This window comes from Cnephaeus nilssonii, assembly GCF_951640355.1.
Source record: "Cnephaeus nilssonii genome assembly, chromosome: 5".
Lineage (NCBI taxonomy): Eukaryota > Metazoa > Chordata > Mammalia > Chiroptera > Vespertilionidae > Cnephaeus > Cnephaeus nilssonii.
In genome coordinates, this window is record NC_137076.1 from 101,189,095 (window position 1) to 101,211,119 (window position 22,025).

General features: G+C 48.0%; 1 protein-coding gene across 3 annotated transcripts in view; it reads left to right on the forward strand.

Moving 5' to 3' along the window:
• The window catches only part of WWC1 (WW and C2 domain containing 1), a 123,597-nt gene that overhangs the window by 56,365 nt on the left and 45,207 nt on the right, over positions 1–22,025 (forward strand). For all 3 annotated transcript variants that reach the window (XM_079771933.1, XM_079771934.1, XM_079771935.1), the window contains exons 2-5: positions 2,203–2,312; positions 9,547–9,750; positions 17,237–17,313; positions 18,435–18,514. In XM_079771933.1, coding sequence (XP_079628059.1) covers positions 2,203–2,312; positions 9,547–9,750; positions 17,237–17,313; positions 18,435–18,514 — 471 coding nt within the window. The remainder of the gene's footprint in view (positions 1–2,202; positions 2,313–9,546; positions 9,751–17,236; positions 17,314–18,434; positions 18,515–22,025) is intronic.

Genomic DNA, 22,025 nt, shown 5'->3' on the forward strand with positions numbered 1-22,025 from the left:
GGGCAAAATATACATAATAGTATCCTGTAGATCTTCTCTTTCAACAGTGCTGTCTTTCGCATAGTAAATTGAAAGCATCCTTCCATTTTAGCAAAATATAGAACACATTGTTATTTTTTGTTCCTACATATGCATGATCGTATGCGCCCATTCCACAGATACTTAGTGAAAGCGAATTGTGGGGGGTATAGGGTTCCCTTGCTCAGATGCACCATTGATGAAATTATTTCATCAATCCCCAGCGAGGAATTTTGAAAGGTGATCATCCTCACACATATTCCGGACAGCGGTCAGGAAGGGACACAGCTTCTTGGTTTTCTGGGTTGCAGACTGATGGTATAATAAGATTTATCTCTCCACAGCCAGGCTGGGGGACTGCAGGGCGAGGAATGAGCCCGAAGGAGAGGTCTGAGTGTGGTTGGTGCGAGCATGCCTGTTCCCTCACAGCTTACCTGTCCTCAGTGACGGCGTAGCTCACCGTGGAGGGGTGTACGCCTGGGTGGAGCGTTCCTTCAGGGACCCTTTCAAAGATTTGTTGGATGAAATGATGTGGGATGAGCTTTGGCTCTTGGGCTTTGGTCTTCATTCTCCATCAGGAAGAGGGAGCAAACACTGAGAAGAGACATGGGAGTGGGGGAGACACTGCTGGAAGTGGCCTTCTGTTTCTGAAATCTGAGCAGAGTATGGGGTGGGGCTGGGTGGGCTGCAGGCAGCCAGCCTCGCAGGAACTTGGCCCAGACCGGCACAGGTGTCCCCGAGCGAAGAGCATTCTTGGCTGAAGAAAGGCCCCGTCACCTGTGTGGTTCTCCTTGGGGCTCGGGAGGTGCAGTGAAGATGTCAACTTTCAAGAGGACCACAGGGGCTCCGGCGACACGTTGCCTTGCTTGAAATCCCAGCTTGGTCTTTGACACTGAGAATATTCTTTAGTCTTTCTTAGCCTCAGTTTCCCTGCTTGGGAAATGGGGATAATAATAACTAATGTTTTGTTGTGCGCTCATTTGTAGCAGGATCTGTGCTAAATGTTCTTGTAAGCATGGCCTTAGTTAAGCTAAACGACATCCCGGAGAATGATTATCATCCCCACTTCACAGATCAATACACTGAGTCTCAGAGAGGTTAAGTTGCCAGACTCACACAGCTAATGGAAATCACGCTTATTGAACCCTCACTTAATGGTGATTATCCTGTTGCATGTCATATAGACCTCTGGCCTCATCCTCATTGTCTGTTACGATATAGCAGTAAATTACCAACGAACAGAGCTGTTGAGCCAGAGTGCCGGGAATTCAGTCAATCGGTATTTCTACAGCCTGCCAGACCGTGGATTTGCAGAGTTCATAAATGCACCAGGTCGCTCCACCAGGGGCCCTCAAGGAGGTGAGAATATGTATTTTAGGCAGAGGCAGCAGCCCTAGAAACCCAGGAGCTGTCTGGAGGGGCCACTCAGGCAGACGGGTATGTCTAGATTCCTGGCACTCTGGCTGAAATACTTGACTGGCAGTTTGTGGTGTCTCGGGCTGGAACAAGCCTTTGTTCCTTTAGTTGGGTGAGTTGCATGTCTGTCTGACTTAGCCACAAGACCGTGTGATGACTGCCACTTCACTCAAGGCAGAACGGGGACTTGGCAGGTGATTATTGTTACAAGATCAGTTGAGGCTGGATTGTCTCGGGAAGGAGAGCAGTGGGTACAGGCATTTAGGAACCAGCTCAGGAGGCAAGAAATACGGCTCTTGGCCAAACTCACAGGGCGGGGGCATCTGCTATTCTAGATGCTACAGTAAGTCAGCTTTCCAGAGGGGAAGTGGGCATGAAACCATGCCATAGAGCTGGGAGGAAGACTGGGGGTGGGATGGGCGAGGGAGTTGCAAGTGGAGAAGCCAGAGAGGGCTGGAGTCCAAGTCCAAAGCAAGCCTTGACCTTCGAGCCTTCTCCTGCAAACCCTTCAGGTAGAGATGCAGAACTGGAGGCCCAGAGAAGGAAGGTGACCGGCTCAAATTTCTCCCTAGTTAGTGACTAAGTTGGGGCTGGGACACATTCCCTGCCTCCTTCTATGTGTTCACCTTCCTGGGACAACAGGGACAGATCTGGTGTCACTGCCGGGTTTTGGGATCTGTTGGGCCAGCGCCGAGTAGCATGGAGGCCAAGAGTTGCAGGGTTGTGGGGACCGTAGACTGATGGAGTCTTTCTTCTCTTCCTCCCCAGGTACACCAAACCGCTCACCTTCGCCGACTGCATTAGTGATGAGCTGCCTCTAGGATGGGAAGAGGCGTATGACCCACAGGTTGGAGATTACTTCATAGACCACAACACCAGTAAGTTCTGGCCATCCTCCCTTCCTCATCCCCTCTCCCCGATCCCCTACCTCCACGCTCACCTCCTAAGTCTGGAAGAGGCTCTTGAAGCCAAATTGTATTTTGTGGGGTTTTTATTTTCTTCTTTTTAAAAAATATATCTTTATTGATTTAAGAGAGGAAAGGAGAGGGAGAGAGAGATTAAAACATCAATGATGAAAGATTGATTGGCTGCCTCCTGCACAATCGGGGATCAAGCCCACAATCCAGACATGTGCCCTGACCGGGAATTGAACCATGACTTCCTGGTTCATAGGTCGATACCCAACCACTGAGCCACTGCGGCTGGGCTGTATTTTGTTTTATCTACAGTTAGGTAGAGATGTCAACGTAGAGATGTCAACATAGGTATAGATAGATAATGTATGCTCATATAAAATAACAGAAGGGTTTTAAATAGAATCTGAAACTCCCCCTCTCATAACTCATCTCCTCAATTCTACAGAGGCAGCCACTGCTAACAATTTTATGTGTATTGTTCCAGAAATTTCCCAAGTGTGTGTATGTGTATATATGCACTAGAGGCCCAATGCATGAAATTTGTGCAAGAGTAGGCCTTCCTTCCCCCAGCTGCCGGCACTGGCTTCCCTCTGGCACCCAGGACCCGGGATTGCCTCTGGCCGCCAGCAGGCACCCGGGACCTGGGCTTCCCTCGCAGCCCCAGCTTCACCTGGAAGGTCATCTGGAAGGACGTCTGGTCTAATTCGTATATTACGCTTTTATTATTATAGATACGTCCTTTTTTACATCTGTCAATGTATGTGCATACAGACCTTTTTTTCCTCATAAAGGTGGATGTGTCATTGCCGGGTCATTTTGGAGCAGCCAGAGCCCCAGCAAGCCCCCAGCAGCCTGCATACATAGGTGTCCATAGTGGCGTGGTGTGAGTGTGTGTGTCTCTAGCCCATCATACGAGTCAGCCCACCCTCACTTCCTGTCTGTGATCCAGGTATCCCGATGCAGATGAAGATTCCTGGTGTCTTTGTCTCTGGGACTGTGATGGAGGAATAGGCTGAGAAAGGGACAAGTATGCTGTCTGACAGGTGGAGGAGCCCTGGTTGTGGTCCCCGAGCCAGGGAGAGTCGAGTGTGCTTGGGCCTCATCCACTGTGCACCTTCTTGGCCAGGAGTATTCCTGCCCTCTGAAATTTGCTGCCCCATTTATTCACGTGAGGAAAGAGGATTCTCTGTCTCACTCTCCACCTTCCGAATTGGAGGATTTCCTTGATGCTTTCAGGCAAAAGGAGAATGGAATGAAGTGGGACATGCCTGGCAAAGCGTGAAGGCTGAGAATAGGGCATCAAACTCTAGCCCATTTACTGAGCATACACTCTGTGCCAAAGCTGGGCGAGGCACTAGCTAGGCAGCATCCCATTTAATCCTCCCAACTACCCTGTGGGGTGTTAGGATGATTATCCCCTGCTTAAAAATGGGACTTAGAGGTAGTAATCCATCGCTCAATACTCAGAACTAAAACATGGCAGAGCTGGGATTTGAACCGCTGCTGGGGAGCAGAGGGGTGCTTGTCCACCCACTTCCTCTGGGTTTCAGTAGCACCTGGCCATACCTTTGCCGTGCCCCTCATCACTCTGTAGGATAGCCACTTACCTAGTGTTGCAAGTTCTTCTAGATAAGGCACGAAGTAAGTAGAAAAGGGCATACATGCCCGAGTGCATGACTAAAGGATGAATGAGCGGACCGCTCCTGGCACCGAAGTGTAGAAGAGTTTCTGAGAGACAGCTAATGACATTAATTGCATTGTTGGGGGTAGCAGAGCCCTTTATTAGCACTCATGATTGCATACTGGATAATGAGAAGTAAATATGCCTAATTGGGTGTGCATGGGGAATGAGGTTAATGCTGGGAGGGCTGCATGGCGTGCTGGGTTAAACACTGATGCACAGGAACCCTCATCAGGCCTTTCCTGTTTCTAATTGCTGAGTGCATCCCCCTCATTAAAATCTGACGGCAGGAGTGGGATTTTAAGGTGCTTCTGGGAGACGTGGGAAAAAGGAAGGAGCAGCAGGCTGTGGCAGAGTTGATTCTTGAGGGGATGATGGCAGAAATGAGGTGGGGGGTGGGGGGTGGGAGTACATAGGGGCCGGAATAGGAAGAATTCTATATGGCAGTTTTACCAGCTGTCAGGCTACTGGTTTCCTTTTGGTGTGAAGGTGCTCTCATTGGATGGAGGAGGGCACCACCTCTGTAGATGGAGCCAGTGATGCCAGTGGCATGAATATGACCATCGAGGCCCAAAAGCATTCAGAGCCCTGGGCTCGGAGTTCATTGACGGAAATTGCTCTCTTAAGAGTTATAGACACGTTAGATTTGAACGACAAATTAAATCTCCCACCTGACCTTCATTCATTCAGCAAGTATTCACCTACCACCTGCAATGTTCCAGGCACTGTCCTGGGAGCTTGAGATACGTAAGGGTCCATGGCAATGATCCTTGCCCTTGTAGAGCTTTCATTTCGGCAAAAGAGAAAATAAACAGAATAAATAAGCAGATTATGTAGTGTACTAGACAATTATCAGTATTATGGGAAAAAGAAAGCAGAGTGTAGGGCTAACGTACTGGGTGTGTATGAGGATGGCGAGGCAAGGACAGGGAAGGACTTGTTGAGAAAATGAGAAGTGAGCTAAGACTTCAAGGAGTGAGGGAGCATTTCAAGTAGAGAGCACAGAGCAAAAACTAAGATGAGGTCACATTCCGCTTGCTCGAGGGATGGCAAGGAGGCTGGTGTGCAGACAGCAGAATGAGTGGGGGAAAGGGGGAAGGGCATTTGCCTTACTCTTCTGGCTTTTACTCCCCTGTGAGATGGGAGCCGTTGGCTAGTTTCCAGCAGATGAGTGCAAGTTCTGCTCTGTCTTAAAAGGGTCACTCTGGCTGCTGTGCTACCAATAGACCTTAGTGGGTAAAGACAGAAGCAGGGACACCTGTGAGAGACCATTGCAACAGTCCTGGTGACAGAGGACAGTGTCCCAGAGCAGAGCCATAGAGCAGTGGGGGTGGTGAAAAGTGTCCAGATGCTGGATGTATGTTCAAGGCAGAACCCACAGGACTTCCTGATAGATTGCATATGGGATGTGAAAGAAAGAGGAATGAAGGACTCTCATTGGACCTGAGCAACTGGCCCCATGGAGTTGCCATCCATGGAATGGAGGAAACTGCAGGAGGAGTGGGTTTAGGAAGGAGGAACAAGGGTTCTTCGGGGCATGTTGAGTCTTCCATGCCTGTTACACGCCTGAGAGCTGATGCTGGCCAGCTTGCTGTAGGAATCTGGAGCTTGGAAAGAGATCAAGGCTAAAGATACGTGCACGGGAGTTGTTGGCATATAGATCGTATTTCAAGACATGAAGCCGGGTGAGATTACCAAAGGGAAATATCAAGACTGAAGAAGACCAAGGAATGAGCCATGGGGTCCTCAGATAGTAAGAGGGTGCGGAGAAGAGGAAAACAGGTGATTCTGAAGTGTGACCAGAAAGGTGGGGGGAAACCGAGGGTCTGGGCAGCCACGGGAAGGAAGTGTATCAAGGGGAGGGTTGTCAGGTCAACTATGAAGAGGCCTCAGAGTGGACCACGAGCTTCAGTAATCCAGGTGACACTGGTGACCCTGACTGTGGAGGGCAGCTTTGGACAAGGACTGGGGGGGGGGGCAAAAGTCGTGAGTCTGGGGGAAAAATGGAGGAGAGGAACTAGAAACAGCACATAGAGACAGTTCTTTCCAAATTATCACCCATTCTCGCCCTAGCTGGTTTGGCTCAGTAGATAGAGCATCAGCCCTCGGACTGAATGGTCCTGGGTTCCATTCCAGTCAAGGGCACGTACCTCGGTTGCAGGCCCGATTCCCAGCCCTGGTCAGGGCGAGTGTGGGAGGCAACCAATTTATCTGTCTCTCTCACACCAATGTTTCTCTCTGTCTCTTCCCCTTCCCTTCCACTCTCTAAAAATCAGTGGGGGAAAAAATATCCTCTGGTGAGGATTAACAAAAAACAAATTATAGCCCATTCTCATTATTTCATATGTCAGTATTCCCATTTACATTCATCACGGTTAGAGGGTTTTAATTGGTGATCACATTGTGTTCTGCAAAGCAATGTGTGTATAACAAAACCAGTTTTATTGTAGGTTAATGATATAAAGGAGTTAAGCTCCTAGGGCCGCTCTTGAAGTTTGTATGAAATGACAGTGAACGAAAAGACGTTATTCGAGGACCTGCTGCAAGTGTTCTGGGACAGGGTTGTGGCTTTCCTGTGTTTCTGTTTTTTGACGGTCCTCGGCTGATTCTCATATGCTGCCGGGACTCAGAATTACTGGATGAAGCACCAACTTTTTTTTTTAAATAATAATTTATTCTTGAAAGTATTACATATGTCCCCCTTTCCCCCCCATTGACCCCCTCCAGCCCGCTCAACTTTTTTTCTTCCCACAACAATTTTGCTGAGAATTGGAGGTGGGAGGAAGGCACTCTCATGGGCTATTTGTGAGAATAAAAATCGGTACAACCTTTTGAAGGTAATTTGGTACTGTTACTATTGTAAATGTGTTTATTCTCTGGCCCAGTAGTTCCTCTTTTAGGAAACCTATCCTACACAATTAATAGACAAGTTCACAGAAGTATGTTTGTAAGAATCCTCACTGCAGCATTGACTGTGGTAGCAAAAGAATTAAAAACAATTCAGAAGTTTTCCATGAGTGGTCTGGGGAACCACTAATACCCTACCATAAAGAAACCTAATACCATACCATGGAATACTGTGCTATCCTTTAAACAATTGAGGTAAGTGAAAAATAAGAATATAAGCAGTAATACAACTAAAAAAATTTATTAAAAATTGAGGTTAATCTTTATACACGTACTAGGAAGGGTGAAAAGCTTGCAGACCAGTATATATGATGCAGGACCACGTTGCATTAAAAATAAGTTTGTGGCCCCAGCTGGTTTGGCTGAGTGGATAGAGCGTCGGCCTGTGGACTGAAGGGTCCCCGGTTCGATTCGGGTCAAGGGCACATGCCCGGGTTATGGGATCCCCAGTAGGGGGTGTGCAGGGGCAGCCTATCAATGATTCTCTCATCATTGATATTTCTCTCTCTCCCTTCCTCTCTGAAATCAATAAAAATATATTTAAACAAAAAACAAATAAGTGTGTGTATAAATACACATATATAAAAACAAATTTGTAGATAAGTAGGGGACAATATCTGCAAGTGTGTGAGCTCTTAACAGCAGTTACCTCTGGGGAGTAGGATTAGAGAGGTGGGAACTCTCACTTCTTATTTTATAAATTTGCCATTGAGGGAATTATTGATCACGGGTTAACATTTCCTTTGTTTTATTTTGTAGTATATTTCCAAAAAATACAAATTTTAAAAAGTTACAAACTTAAAAAAAAATATTCAGCCTGATCCTGACAGGCCAAGTTTCTTTTGAAAAGTAATAGAGTTCTTTGGGCGAAGTAAAACCGGTCTGCAGGCTGGGTTCACCACCTGGCCATGATTATAGAGTTTCTGGTGTGTCAGTCACCCCTGACTCCACCATCCAACTGGGAAATTGTCAATGGGCATTGGCTCTTTGACATTGCCTTGACCTCTTCTACATCTGTTCAGCTGCCAGCTGTCCCTTTTTATTTTTTTAATTAATGTCTTTTAGTCAAATTGCCACTGTACACGTTTATTGTACACATAACTAAAAAAATAAAGTCACTGTTGATAATTTGCTATGTGTCCTCTTAATATTTTGGAGAATGTCCATATTTATTTTGATAAACACAAAATTATTTATGAAGTTTGTACACTGTATTGTCACTCACTTTTATGTCATCAGCACCTTTCCATTTTATTTTTTTAATGGCTGTATTCATGTATCATGTAAATATAACATACTTATTTGAGCATTTATTTCCTGTTTGACCTTGAGCAAGTTACTTAACCTCTCTGTCTGTTTTCTCTTTTGTATAATGGGGGCAGTAATAGAATCCCCTTTACAGAGGTAGTGTAAGGATTGAACGAGTAAATAGATATAAAGTAATTAGGATAGTGCTTGGTATAGAATAAACATCAAATAAATGCTTGTTATTTATTTTTGATATTATTATCATGGTTTTGTACAAATGCATCTTTGCTTTAATTACTTATTACTTACTAGAGGCCTGGTGCACGAATTCGTGCACGGGTGGGGTCCCTTGGGATGGCCTGCGGGGATCAGGCTCCAGCTTGCGCCCCCAGGCTCTCAGCCCAGCAGCCCCGCCTTGGCCTGGCGCCACCTCCTCACCTGCTCCACCATCCTGCCCGCAGGGTGATTGATCGGGGCTGGGCCCCTTGCCCGGCTCCCTCAGCTCCTGGGAGCCGGGCGGCGGCCCCACCCCCTGCCACTGCCACTGGTCGCTGTCTGTGGGGCGATCGGTGGGGCAATCGGCCCCCACTCGCACCCACCTTGGCCTTGCACTGCCCGCTCACTTGCTCTACCATCCCGCCACAGTCCTGCTCTCATCAGGGCCCATCAGGGCCATCAGCGCCTCCACTGCCACCCACTGCCAGAGCCGCATCGCCGATGTCTGCCATGTTCTGTGCCACCCCCTGGTGGTCAGTGCATGTCATAGTGAGTGGTCAAACTCCCAGTCTCCTGGTTGAACTCCTGGTCAAACGACCACCCAAGGGGACAATTTGCATATTAGGCTTTTATTATATAGGATTATTATAATAAATTACTATAAGGGGAATTATTGGTCAAAGGGTTAACATTTTAAGGCTCTTAATGTACATGGTCAGGTAGCCCTCTAGTTAAGGCTCTTCTAAGCTACATTTCTGGTAGAGTATGGGGGTTCCTGTTTCTTCATATCCTCTGAAGTATTATTTATTTTGCTTTACTTTGCTCTTTACCAAAACAGATGACCTTAAGCATCTATAATGTCCTTGAGCCTCTGTCTAGATTAGAACTCAATTCTGGTCTTTCTCCTAGCTATACTCAGACAGACTGACTTCGGGTTTGGAAATTTATCCTGGTTTATTTTGTGTTTGTTTGCTTAATCAAAGTGAAGAGCCTTTGTTGTATAATAGGTAAGTTTAACCCATTCACATTTATTGTGGTTTTCTATTCATTATGCTTCTTGTTTTCTGGTAGTGGATGCCACAGGCCAACAACCCAACAGATACTTGTGAGGTGCTGACCTAGAGTCTCTGGGGTCTGTTCCAGAAACCACTCAGATCGAGGACCCCCGGGTACAATGGCGGCGGGAGCAGGAGCACATGCTGAAGGATTACCTGGTGGTGGCCCAGGAGGCCCTGAGTGCTCAGAAGGAGATCTACCAGGTGAAGCGGCAGCGCCTGGAGCTTGCACAGCAGGAGTACCAGCAGCTGCATGCCGTCTGGGAGCACAAGCTGGGCTCCCAGGTCAGCTGTGAGTACCCCCCACCACCAGGGCCCACCCTCCACCACCACAAAGGGAGGAGGGAATGGCTGCCCCAAGTCCTGCCTGTATGGCCTTTCAGATCTGCCCACTTTCCTCTTTCCCACTCCTTGTGCCAACCATCTCTTCCTGTGCCCTGCAGTGATTCATTTGCCATTTTCCTTCCATTTTCTTTCATTCGTCGTCATCTCAGAATGCCAACCAGGTTACAGTATCTCCTTGTTGACAACCCTTCCGTGGCTGGAGAAGTGATGGATGGAGAGTTAGTGTTTAATGGTCTTGGAGTTTCAGATTGGGAAGATGAAAAAGTTCTGGAGATGGATGGTGGTGATGCTTACACAATATGAATGTACACGTAAAGGTGGTTAAAGTGGTAAATTTTATGTTAAATATGTATTTTACCACTTTTTTTTTAAAAGTTTCTTTATTTTTATTGATTTTTTACAGAGAGGAAGGGAGAGGGATAGAGAGTTAGAAACATCAATGGGAGAGAAACATCGATCAGCTGCCTCCTGCACACCTCCTACTGGGGATGTGCCCACAACCAAGGTACATGCCCTTGACTGGAATTGAAACTGGGTCCCTTCAGTCCGCAGGCCGACGCTCTATCCCCTGAGCCAAACCGGTTAGGGCATATTTTACCACATTTAAAAAATATATATATGTTTTTATTGATTTGAGAGAGGGAGATGGAGAGATAGAGAAAAAGATTGATGACAGAGAAACATTCATCTGCTGTCTCCTGCACGCCCCCTACTGGGAATCAAACTGGCAACCTTTTGGTGCATGTGACAACTAAGCCACATCAGCCAGGGCTATTTTACCACAATTCAAAAAAAAAAATCTTCAGTGACTTCTCGTTGCTCTTTTCATGGCCTGTACAGTGCTCAGGCCCCTGCCCGCCATGCCCACCCCATCTCATGCTGTCAGTCATTCGGCTCACCCTCTGCTCCGGTAGTCTGCCCTGCAACTTTTCCCCTCGCCCTTGCTGTTCCCCTGCTTAGAATGTTTTTCTGTTGATCCTTTTGCACAGCTGGTTCCTTCTCATCCTTCCCGTGTTATCCTTCATTGCCTCTGAGAGGCTCACTGTAACCACTCCATCAGCAGACTCCCCTCCCCAAAGTTAGCCCCAGTAATGCTCTTCGTTTATTTTCTTCATCGCATGTATCACAGTATATTATATATATAATAAGTATATCTGCTTATTTGTCTGTCTGTATTTCCGTATTTGTCTGCCAGGGTATTTCAACCTCAATACTACTGGCATTTGGGGCCAGATAAATCTTCCTGGTAGGGGCCTCTATATTGTGGCACCTTTAGGAGCATCCCTGGTGTCTACCCACTAGATGCCAGAAGTAACCCCCACCCCAAGTGGTGACAACCAAACATGTCTCCAGACATGGCCAAATGTGTTCTCCGGGGCAAAATTCTCCCAGTTGAAAACCACTGCTCTAGGTAAAATGATTCCCTTAGAACATCTTAATGGCTGAATAAATATCCTCTTTGGTAGGAAGCACTTTCCATAATGTTTTTCGAGCATGGACTCTGGAGCTGGACCGCCCAGGTCCACATCCAGGATATGCAGCTGACTAGCTGTGTGACCTCACACAAGTTATGCCACTTCCCTCTGCCTCAAATTCTTCACGTGTAAGTGGACATAATAACAGTATCACCTTCAGCTATGGGGCTGAAAGTAGTTAACAAATGTCAAGTGCTTGGAATAGTGCCTGTCATATTCTTAAGCTCTCAGATAATCACAATTATTATCTGATATTATTAATTCATTGACATGACAAAAATTTTGAACAGATCCTTGGAACCAGTAAGATTGAACTCCTGATCAATGGTAGGAAGTAAATGATGCAGTCCTATCCTGTAACTTCTGGGTGTTCCCGAGAGCACCATCAGGCTCAAAGACACCACTGTTTTGAATGTTAAAGAACTTCAACCTGGCCCTTGCTGGTGAGCTCAGTGGTTAGACCACCTGCCCTCGAACCAAAGGATTGTGGGTTCAACTCTAGGAAACGTGGGTTGCGTTGGAGAGGCAACTAATTGATGTGGCTCTCTCACATCTCTCCCTGTCTCTCTCCCTCTCTCTCTCTTTCTCCCTCCTCCCTCCCCTCCACTCTCTGTAAAACAAATGGAAAAAGTATCCTCCAGTGAGGATTCACACACACACACACACACACAGAAAGAACTTATATTATATTTAAAGGACTAGGGTCATCTCAGGTAACCTGATCTGAGATCCAAACCAGCCAGGAACTGGGACATCCCCCAGCCCAAGCATCCCCAGTTAGAGAGAGGCGGCCCAAGCCTCCTCATAACTTTCTTTGGGTTTCACAAGCCAGATTTGCCTTCCAAGTCCAGCTCTTCAGCATGTCGATAGACCGGTGAGGCCACATGCCTGGCTTCTAACTCAGATGGCATGCCAGGGCTTGTGAGAGTTTTGCCACCTGGCCTTGGTGGTTGTGGGCCCTGCCCTGGGGATGGAGACTCTGTTGTCACATCCGGTACAATCTCTAGCTCTACGGGGAGGGAGAAGAGAACTGCCATTTAATGTGTACCTGTTATATTCCTGCAGGGCAGGGTGCTGAGGGCACTCTACACGTGTCATTTAAAGTAACCTCCCTCCCCACTTGCACACACACATAGACACGTACAGTCCTGCGAGATACTGCTGTTCTCATTCTACAGGTGAAGAAACCAAGGCCCAGAAAAGGGAAGTCATTTCCTCCGGGTCACATGGGTAAAAAGTGATAGAGCTAGCCTTGATACCCAGGAGCATCTGACCTCAAAACCAATTCTCTTAATTCAATCCAAGTCAGCCAGTCAACTTCCAAGGCTCTTGGGTTACACTGGGGTCCTCCCGTCCCCTGAAAGGCGAGAACTTAGAAGAGCTGGGTTCTTTTTGGACCTCACCGCGTTCCTTCCTCACTACAGGTTAGAGGAAATTTGAAAAATAGATTATTGGGAGTCTTACAGTTAAAAACGCCTGTTGAACTACCCACCTGATTTCACTGACTCCTGTAACTAAGAAAAGATCAGAAAAAAGATCTTTAAAAGCATACACATGTGGGGACAAGGAGACTTGGAGAACAAAGTGGCAATACAGGGTTTGGCCAAAGTAAATTTACAGTTGTGAGTATGCGAAAAACTGAATTTATTCTTATGTTATTCCTTATTAATTATTGTATTATTTTCTATATAAGCAACTGTAAACCTACTTCTGCCCCACCCTGTATAATGTGGAAGCTGGAAGGCAGACCGGACAGGTGGCAACCTATCTGGTAGACCTATCTGAGAAAAGAGAAAATGGGCCCATAATGGAAAACACGACAATACTGTAGTCTGTAAAGTACACCTGCAGCCCTAGCTGGTCTGGCTCAGTGGATAGAGCGTCAGCCTGCAGACGGAAGGGTCCTAGGTTCGATTCTGGTCAAGGGCACATGCCTGGGTTGTGGGCCCGATCCCCAGTAGGGGTCGTGCAGGAGGCAGCCAATCAATGATTCTCTCTCATCATTGATGTTTCTATCTCTCTCTCCCTCTCCCTTCCTCTCTGAAATCAATAAAAATATATTGGGGGGAAAAAAACACCTGCAGAAGCCTTGTGAATTGGAGAAGCATCTATTTCTGGGAGTGGAAGTGGGAATGAAGTGAGGAGGGTCTCAAGTAAGAGGATTGGATGGAAGTTGTTTCTGAAACAGACTACCTAATCTCCTCCCCAAATTGGTAACTGCCCATCCCCAACCTGCAAAAGACAGGAGGTTTATTTTTTGAAGAGAACAAAGGAGAGTTTGGACTGCAGGACACAAGGCAGGTTCACTGCGGGGCCGCATCAGACTGAGCACGTGGTGATTAAGGGAACGTGGACAAACAGGATTTTGAGACCCCAGCCCCCAGGTACCACTCGGTTCCCAAAATGGTGCCAGGCTATTACCCTCCAGGCTGGACAGTAGAAGAGTCTGGGAAATCTGAACAGAGAAAAGAGATAAAAAGAGAAAAGATGTGAAGATACTGACATTGAGGATTCCTGGACAAAGCAGTACAGCCAGATCGTGTACCCCATCATCCAGTCAATAAGCTCCAATCCAGCCAGCTTTTAGCTCCCCCCTCCCCTCTTAAATGTGAGCCAGCGGCTGAGATCCAGATGCCCGAGGGAAGCCTCGAATGTGAAAAATAAGAGATTGAAGCAAACACTTGGTGATGGGCAGGCCTTGGAGGGAACAGGGGGTGTTCATGGAGTAGAAGACGTTGAGAAACTACACAACCAGGAAATAAGAACAGGATACTACATTTTATAAAAGGAACCCACAGAGAACACAGAGGAGCCTTTGGAAATTAAAATACTTCGGAAGAAATGAAAATATCTGAAGGAAGACTAGAAAGTAAAATGGAGGAAATCTTCTAAAAGGCAAAACAAAACCACAATGAGATTAAAAATAAGGGGAAACTGTAAAGCACCAGGCCAGGAAAACTGAGTAAGAGGAGTTCAGAAAGAGCAGAGGAAATGGGGAAAGAAGCATCAATGAAATTATTCAGAAAAATTTATCAGAACAAATGGAGGGGAGTTTTTAGATTGAAAGGGTTCAGTGAGTGCCAAACACAATGGATAAAAGTCAACCACACCAAGTCTTACCATTGTGCAACTTAAACACTGGGGACGATTCAAGATCCTAAAAGTTTCCCGAGAGAACACCAGGTCATAGAAAAATGATTAGGACTCAGAATAGCTCTGGGCTTCTGAATGGTGACACTGGAAACCTGAAAGACGATAGAGCAATGCCTTAAAAAATTTAAGGATAATCATTTCCGACCTAGAATTTTATATCCAGCAAAACTACTTATTTATAAACTAGTATAGGATAGAATGCAGATATTTTTAGAGATGCAAGATTTTAAAAAATTTCCTTCCTTCTCATTTTGATGTCCTGCCAAAATGAGGGGGTAGCCTCAGGGGAAGACATGGAATTTAGGAAAGAAGAGAGCGGCAAGGAGGGGATCCCAGGATCCCAACTGTGCACGGAGAGCAAGCAGCTCACTCTGAAGCCAGCACACGCCTTGGCAAGACAGAGCCAAAAAGAGGAATGGGGTGTACTGGCCTGGACTCTGTGAGAGGAGATTTAGATAACTGGCAGAGTGTGAGGTTGAATCAGTGATAAGTTTGTAGGCAGTCATAAAAATGACAATTACTAACTCTAGAAAAAATAAATGTGCTGGAAAGAAAAAGTAAACAACGTCGGCTACGTGCTTCTGCCCCAAATAGTGTTTACAGAGTGAATGTAATGCAAACACTGAAGACTGCTTCCACCCAAACGATGTGTGGTATAGGGGCTGGGAAAGGGAGGAACCTAAACGTCCATCCTCCAGAGAGACAAGTTTAAAAGTAACGCCTAACACTGAAAAAATCTAGAAGCAGCAAAACACATATTATTAGACACAAGAAACTGGCTGAACATGTTTGAATGGTTCCCTTTTAGGGAGTGAGATAGGGGAATAGAGTCCTATGAAATGTATGTATACACACACACATATATATATATTTATATATATATATAGCAAAACCTGTACTGTGTTGGACCATTAAACTGTTCATATACAGGATGGGGCAAAAAAGTAGATTTACATTTGTGAGTATATGAAACAGTTCTTATATTATTATTATTATTATATTTTTATTTTTTTGTTTTGTTTTTTAATTAAATATATTTTTTATTGATTTCAGAGACTTAGGGAGAGGGACAGGGAGATAGAAACATCATTGATGAGAATCATCAATAAGCTGCCTCCTGCCGCCCCACACTGGGAATCGAGCCGCAACCTGGGCATGTGCCCCGACCAGAATCAAACTGTGACCTCCAGGTTCATAGGTTGATGCTCAACCACTGAGCCATGAGGCTGGGCTTATTATTTTTTTAAAAATATATGTTCTTATTGATTTTAGAGAGAGGAAAGGGAGATGGAGAGAGAAACATCGATAGGCTGCCTCCTGCATGCCCCCTACTGGGGATCGAACCTCCAACCTGGGCATGTGCCCTGACCAGGAATCAAACCATTACCTCCTGGAATTGTGACCTCCGGGAATCGAACCAGTGGAACTAGGCTCAACCAACTGAGCCACACTGGCCAGGGCTCTTGTATTATTATTTATTAACTAGAGGCCCCGTGCACGAATTTCGTGCACGGGGGTTGGGGGTATATGTCCCTCAGCCCAGCCTGCACCCTCTCCAATCTGGGACCTCACGAAGGATGTCTGACTGCCCATTAGGCCCGATCCCACGGACAGTTGGACATCCCTCTCACAATCCAGGACTGCTGGCTCCCAACTGCTTGCCTGCCTGACTGCCTGCCTGATTGCACCTAACCGCTTCTGCCTGCCAGCCTGATCACCCCCTAACCACTCCCCTGCCAGCCTGATCGACGCCTAACTGCTCCCCTTCTGGCCCAATTGCCCCTAATTGCCCTCCCCTGCCGGCCTGGTCACCCCTAACTGCCCTCCCCTGCAGGCCCAGTCACCCCTAACTGCCCTCCCCTGCTGTCCTGGTCCCCCCCAACTGCCCTCCCCTACTGGCCTGGGTCCCTCCCAACTGCCCTCCCCTGCTGGCCTGATCGCCCACAACTGCCCTCCCCTGCTGGCCATCTTGTGGCAGCCATCTTGTGTCCACATGGAGGCAGCCATCTTTGACCACATGGGGGCAGCCATCTTGTGTGTTAGAGTGATGGTCAATTTGCATATTACCCTTTTATTAGATAGGATTATTACATTATTTTCCATACAAACAACTGTAAACCTACTTTTGCTCCACCTTGTAGAACGAATAAAAACAGAACTTTTAAAAAGGAGAGACTTGAAAGCTGGTCTCTAAGGTCCTGTTGAAATATAAAGTCCTTTTTGTTGGAGGGTTAGTGAGGGGACACGTACACAAAGGGGAAGCTGACGGCCTCTTTCTTAATTGGGTACTTAGTTACTTTTTGGTATATTTCTTTCTGGTCTTTCTAGATGTAGAATGTGTGTTTTTGTTTACTGTGTATTTTTTCCTAATTTGTTATTCTTTTTTTTATAAACTATTGTTTATACATAACAATAAATTTTAGACGTTTTTCCTTGTTCAGAATCCTGCTCCATTATTTTATTTATTTATTTAAATGTATCTTTATTGTTGAATGATTACAAATGTTCCTCTCCCCCCCAACAACCCCCCCCCCCCCCCCCCGCACCTGACCCCACCGCCTGGCCTACCGCACTATTGTCTCTGCTCCATCATTTTAAATCACATACATTATATAGTCCCCATTTTATGCATGTACCATATTTATTTAACATACACCCCCCCCCCCCCCCCCCGCCCACTGTTGGACATTTAGGTTATTCACGAATACTCCTTCCTTTCCGGGTTTATCTAGATGGCCAAATAAGCCAATTTTTCCAACGTGTGTTTCTTCTACAGAACCTTTTTTTCCTTCTTTTTCATTGCAGTGGTCTCTGGTTCGTCATCCAGCTCTAAGTATGACCCTGAGATCCTGAAAGCTGAAATTGCCACTGCAAAATCCCGGGTAGGGCCTCTTGGTCTGTGCTGTTGATGGGGGTCACGGAGGCAGCCTTGGGTTACTAGCCCACCTGCGAGACAGAGCGGATGCTCCGACCAGGCAGGGGCAGCCAGTGCTGGCTCACAAGCCCTGAATAGTAACAGTAGTAGCAGCAGTAGGTTGTCGTCATAGTAACGGTAGTGGTCACAGCAGCTACCCTGTCGGCTAGCACTCCCTGTATGCAAGGCGCAGTGCGGAGAGCTTCATGTGGCATACCTCATGTCCTTAGGACAGCCCCATGAAGTAGCTCCTGGCAAGATCTGCATTTAAAGATGAGCAATCAGAGGCGTAGAGGGGAAGTATCTTGTTCAGAGTCACAGGGACTCAGGTGTACCCCAGAGCAGGGGGTGGCAGTAGGGAGCAGTGGGGACTGTAACCTAGAGAGGTGAGCCCTGTCTACCAGGGTAGTTGAATTTCAGCTTTAGCCTACTGTGGCCATGCAGGACTGTGGGCTCAGTGTTGGCAGGTCTTCTTGTATTTGTAGAGAACTCTATATTTAGGATTAGTATGTGAAATTTCTCAATATTTAATTATTAGCAACTAATTTTTTAAAATTTAGTAACACTGCAGGCCAAACAAAAGCATTCCTGCTGGCCGGATCTGACTCCCGGGCCAAGTCTCCCCCCTGAAGTTACTATATTTCTTTTTGCATCCATGCACAGCACTCCCATACCCAGGACCTGCTTTCAGTGACTCGCGGCTCTGGGAATTGCCATCATCCACCAGAACAGGAAAGGGAGGCTCAGAGAGGCGAGATGGCTTGAGAGAGGTCACCCAGCTGGGCAGGGGGAAGGCCAGGCTCTATCCCATCTGCCAGCTCCTGTCCACTTCCTGTTTCCCTGGAGCGAGGGCTGGCTGTGGATGGCCCGCAGGGCAGCCAGGCTGGGATGCCGACTGAACGGGCAGCTGCAGAGACCGAGGCAGCACTGGGGTATTGTGACCCCTGTGACCCAAGGGTTGTTGCTCTGAGTCCTTATTATAAGGGCGGCAGGTGGGGAAGGGGGGCCTCCAACTCCCCTCAGGGAGAAGCAGCTTGCAGCTCCACGTGGCCTCTGACCTAGCCCCGCGTGTGGTCTTCCATCATCCAGGTCAACAAGCTGAAGAGGGAGATGGTTCACCTCCAGCAGGAGTTGCAGTTCAAAGAGCATGGCTTCCAGACCCTGCAGAAGTGAGTCCACCTGCCCTCTCGGGCTCCCCCCGTGCTTCCCTCCTGCCCCGTTCTCCCCCCCGCGCGCCCCCCCCCCCCTTCTCGAAACGTGGCTCTCTAATCACTGGATCTCAGTTCTTTCCACTGGCATTTACCGAACATGCCGTCACCAAGGTTGGGGTTTAGAAAGAGAAAAGCGGAATCATTTCTGAGCACAGAGTTCGCACCGTCCCCTGAATTCCTGAAGCCGGCAAAAGTCCCTTCCTTTGTTCTGTCGAGGTTTATGAACCAGTTGAGGTTTAGGAGCCAGTTTAGAAAAAAGTATTGAGCTTTTCTGTGTCCCCATCTCATCCTCTCCACCAGAATCTCACATGCACAAAAACAAAGCCAGCCCTTTTCTTTCCCCCACGGCCCCGAAAACGGAGCTTCATCTGGTGGGCTCCACCGAGGGCACAAGCATCTTCCTCAGTGAATTACTGGCAGCACGGGCGCGATGCCATGCACCCTGTACTTTTGGGGTGACTTGGGAATTTCCAGGGAACTTGGACCAAACGAATTTTTCACTTTTAGAAGCTGAGTTGCAGCTAAGCAAGATAGAGCTCTGTTGGGGCTTTTTGAGCTCTGTTGGGTTTTTTGTCCTTGTTGTGATCGTACCAAGAGCGGTTACCCCGTGCCCAGAGCACTTCCATGTTTCTGCACGGGTGACCTCGTGTGATCCTCACCGCCACTCGGTAAGGAATGTTCTTTTAGCTCACTCCATTTAGATGAGGAAACCGAGTCACGTAGTAAGTGCTCAGTCATTGTTCGTTTACTGCTATTATGAACCCCGCGTGTAACCCAGGCTGAGGCATTGGGCACGCCCAGCATCTCCGATGGGCTCCCGGGCCGTCATCCTAAAGGAGCCTGCTAGCTCTCTTGGAAGCTCCAGAGAGGATGTTCCGTAGCTTTCTCTGTTCTCACGGACATCTCAGAATCCAGGGAAGTCACATCTGTCCAGACAGTGGCGTCTGTGCTCACTTGCTCTCTCCCTGACTCATCCTCTGAACCTCAAGTCCACTCCCATCTCTCTGTGGCCAGAGCCCCAGGCCTTGGATATCTACCTCCAAGTCCTATAAGTGGAGGGAACTATGACCACCCGCTGAGGGACCTGCTGGTCTTATTAACATCTCCCTCCTCCCCCCGCCCCGCTCCCCCCCTCCCCGCCAAGCCCCCACTGCCTGGGGTGACTCACCATGAACCTTCCCCCGCCCCAACACAAGGTATTAGAAAGTATGGCTTTGTATTAAAGGTTGTACACAAGACATTTTTTTATATTATAAATTCTGGTTTTCTATATACTAGTAAGTGCTTATGTAGATATGCTATTTATATATGAATATCTATGTATGCCAATCCTATCTCTCAAACCAGATTCTAATCTCTTTGCGATAAGGGACCTTGCCCTAGCTGGTTTAGCTCAGTGGTTAAAGCATCGGCCCTTGGACTGAAGGATCACGAGTTTGATTCTGGTCAAGGGCATGTACCTCAGTTGCAAGCTTGATCTCCGGACCTGGCCAGGGCTCATGCAGGAGGCAGCCAATTGATGTCTCTCTTTCTCTGTCTCTCTCGCTCCCCTCCACTGTCTCTCAAAATCAATGGGAAAAATATCCTTGGGTAAAGATTAACAACAACAAAAAGAAAGGGACTTTGCTTCATGCTTCTTGGCAATCTTCAGTAGTGCCACGGACTGTTGAGGGCAGTGATGTGAGCTTAGAAAATGCCTGTTTTTGACCTACAGGGCAAGTAGCCCTCCTCAGGCCTCCACTTAGCAGTGGGGAAGCTTCTGAGCACATGCCTTAGGGACTCATACCGCAGGTGCCCGCCCCGCCTCCCCCTCCGGCAGTCCTCAGGAGCTTCTGGTGAGAACCCTTCCCATTATTCTCTGAGCCACCACAAACCTGTTTTACCACTTTGTCACCCTGTCGCAGCATTGAAAATTCTTGTCGTTTGGTAAGCTGAGCTGAAACCCCAAAGACAAGCCTCCTATTTTTTTTCCCCTCTCCCTCCGCCCTCCTGATGTTTGATATCAGCCCAGATAAGACTCCAGCGCAGCTCTGGCTGCCCACGCTCCTGCCGGAAGCCAGCTGCCCGTGTTCCGTGCCAGGAACATCTGCCTTAATGCACACCTTGGCTCAGAGGGTTAGGAATGCAGCCTCAAAAGGTGGCGGCCTGGGTTCAAATCCCAGTTCCCTGGGAACTTGGGAAAGTGACATCATCCCTCTGTTAACTGTAAAGATTGAATTGGAAAATTCACGCCAAATGCGTGACAGTGCCTGGCACCCAGGGGCGGCCCAGTGAGTGTAAGGGGGGTGGGTGACCGCTAGTGAGTCGCCTGCTTGAACTTGGGAAGAGGACTCGGATGAACTGGAGGCTATTCCGGGATTATCACTGTGCCTCATTCTCCTCCTTCCATTGACTTTAGGCCTGAAGAGAGGTTTTTGTTCTGCCTACTTTATAGATGAGGCACTAGGGCGGGCAAGTGGCGCGGGGGGGGGGGGGGGGGGGAGTGTTGAAAATATACCCAAGGCCTCCAAACTGGTAAGCGTCAGAGCAGGGGTTAGAACCCACTACTATTGGATTCTGAAGCTCATGTCCTAATACGTCCCTTCCCGGCATCATCCCAGGTAACCCCCTCCCCATCCAGAAAACGTAAGCCCCTTCATAGGGGATAATACAGTCACTTCCTCCTACCCTTCTCTCTCTGCATTCCATGGGGGACAGTGGAACTTACCATTTCTTCAATTCATTGTCACCAACCCATTTTCAAAAGAAAAGGTTGATGGGGACTGGAGGGTACCTCTTAGGGGAGAATGAACATCAAGACGAAAGCTAGGCATGGGGACTGCCTGCTGCCTCGAGACCGTGTGAAGAAGAAAGCATGGAGGCTTGGCACGCCACCCCCGTGGGAGCAGGGCAGCGCGGTGTCTCTCTGCATGTCCCCAAGGCCGCCCTGCCCGGGTGAGAGCCGCCTGGACAGGACGGAGAGGAGGTGGCTTCGGTCGGAGCCTTTGCCCGCTTCTCTGTCTGTGGCTGTGCCGTGGCCACCGGGCTCCCGTGACTGCGGTGCTAAGAGAAAGGACAGCTGCGCAATTTGGAAATCCTAAAACGCACACACCCCTCGCACCCCCTCCTCCCCCTAACCACACAACTTTTCTTTTTCCTAAAAAAAAAAAGATTCATTCACTGTGTTCATAATGGTGACCCTTTGTTCCCCTCCCCCCCACCCCAACCCCAAAAGAGTTCCTCTCTGAGCGGCTCTCGGAGCCAAATTCCAGAGCCCGGGTTGCTAAGGGCCCTGAGAGAAATCAGGTAGAGGCTGTGCGCGGAGCGAGGGCCAGAGACAGACCGCTTCTGTCTCGCCTGCTGGGGATTCACAGCCATCCTCCCTGCCGGCACAGCCCCTCCCCGAGCCCCCAGCCCTGGATGTGCCCAGATAAACGGTGTCTCCCCTCACCACCACCCCTTTGGGGGCAGGACCGCCTCAGGCCCGGAC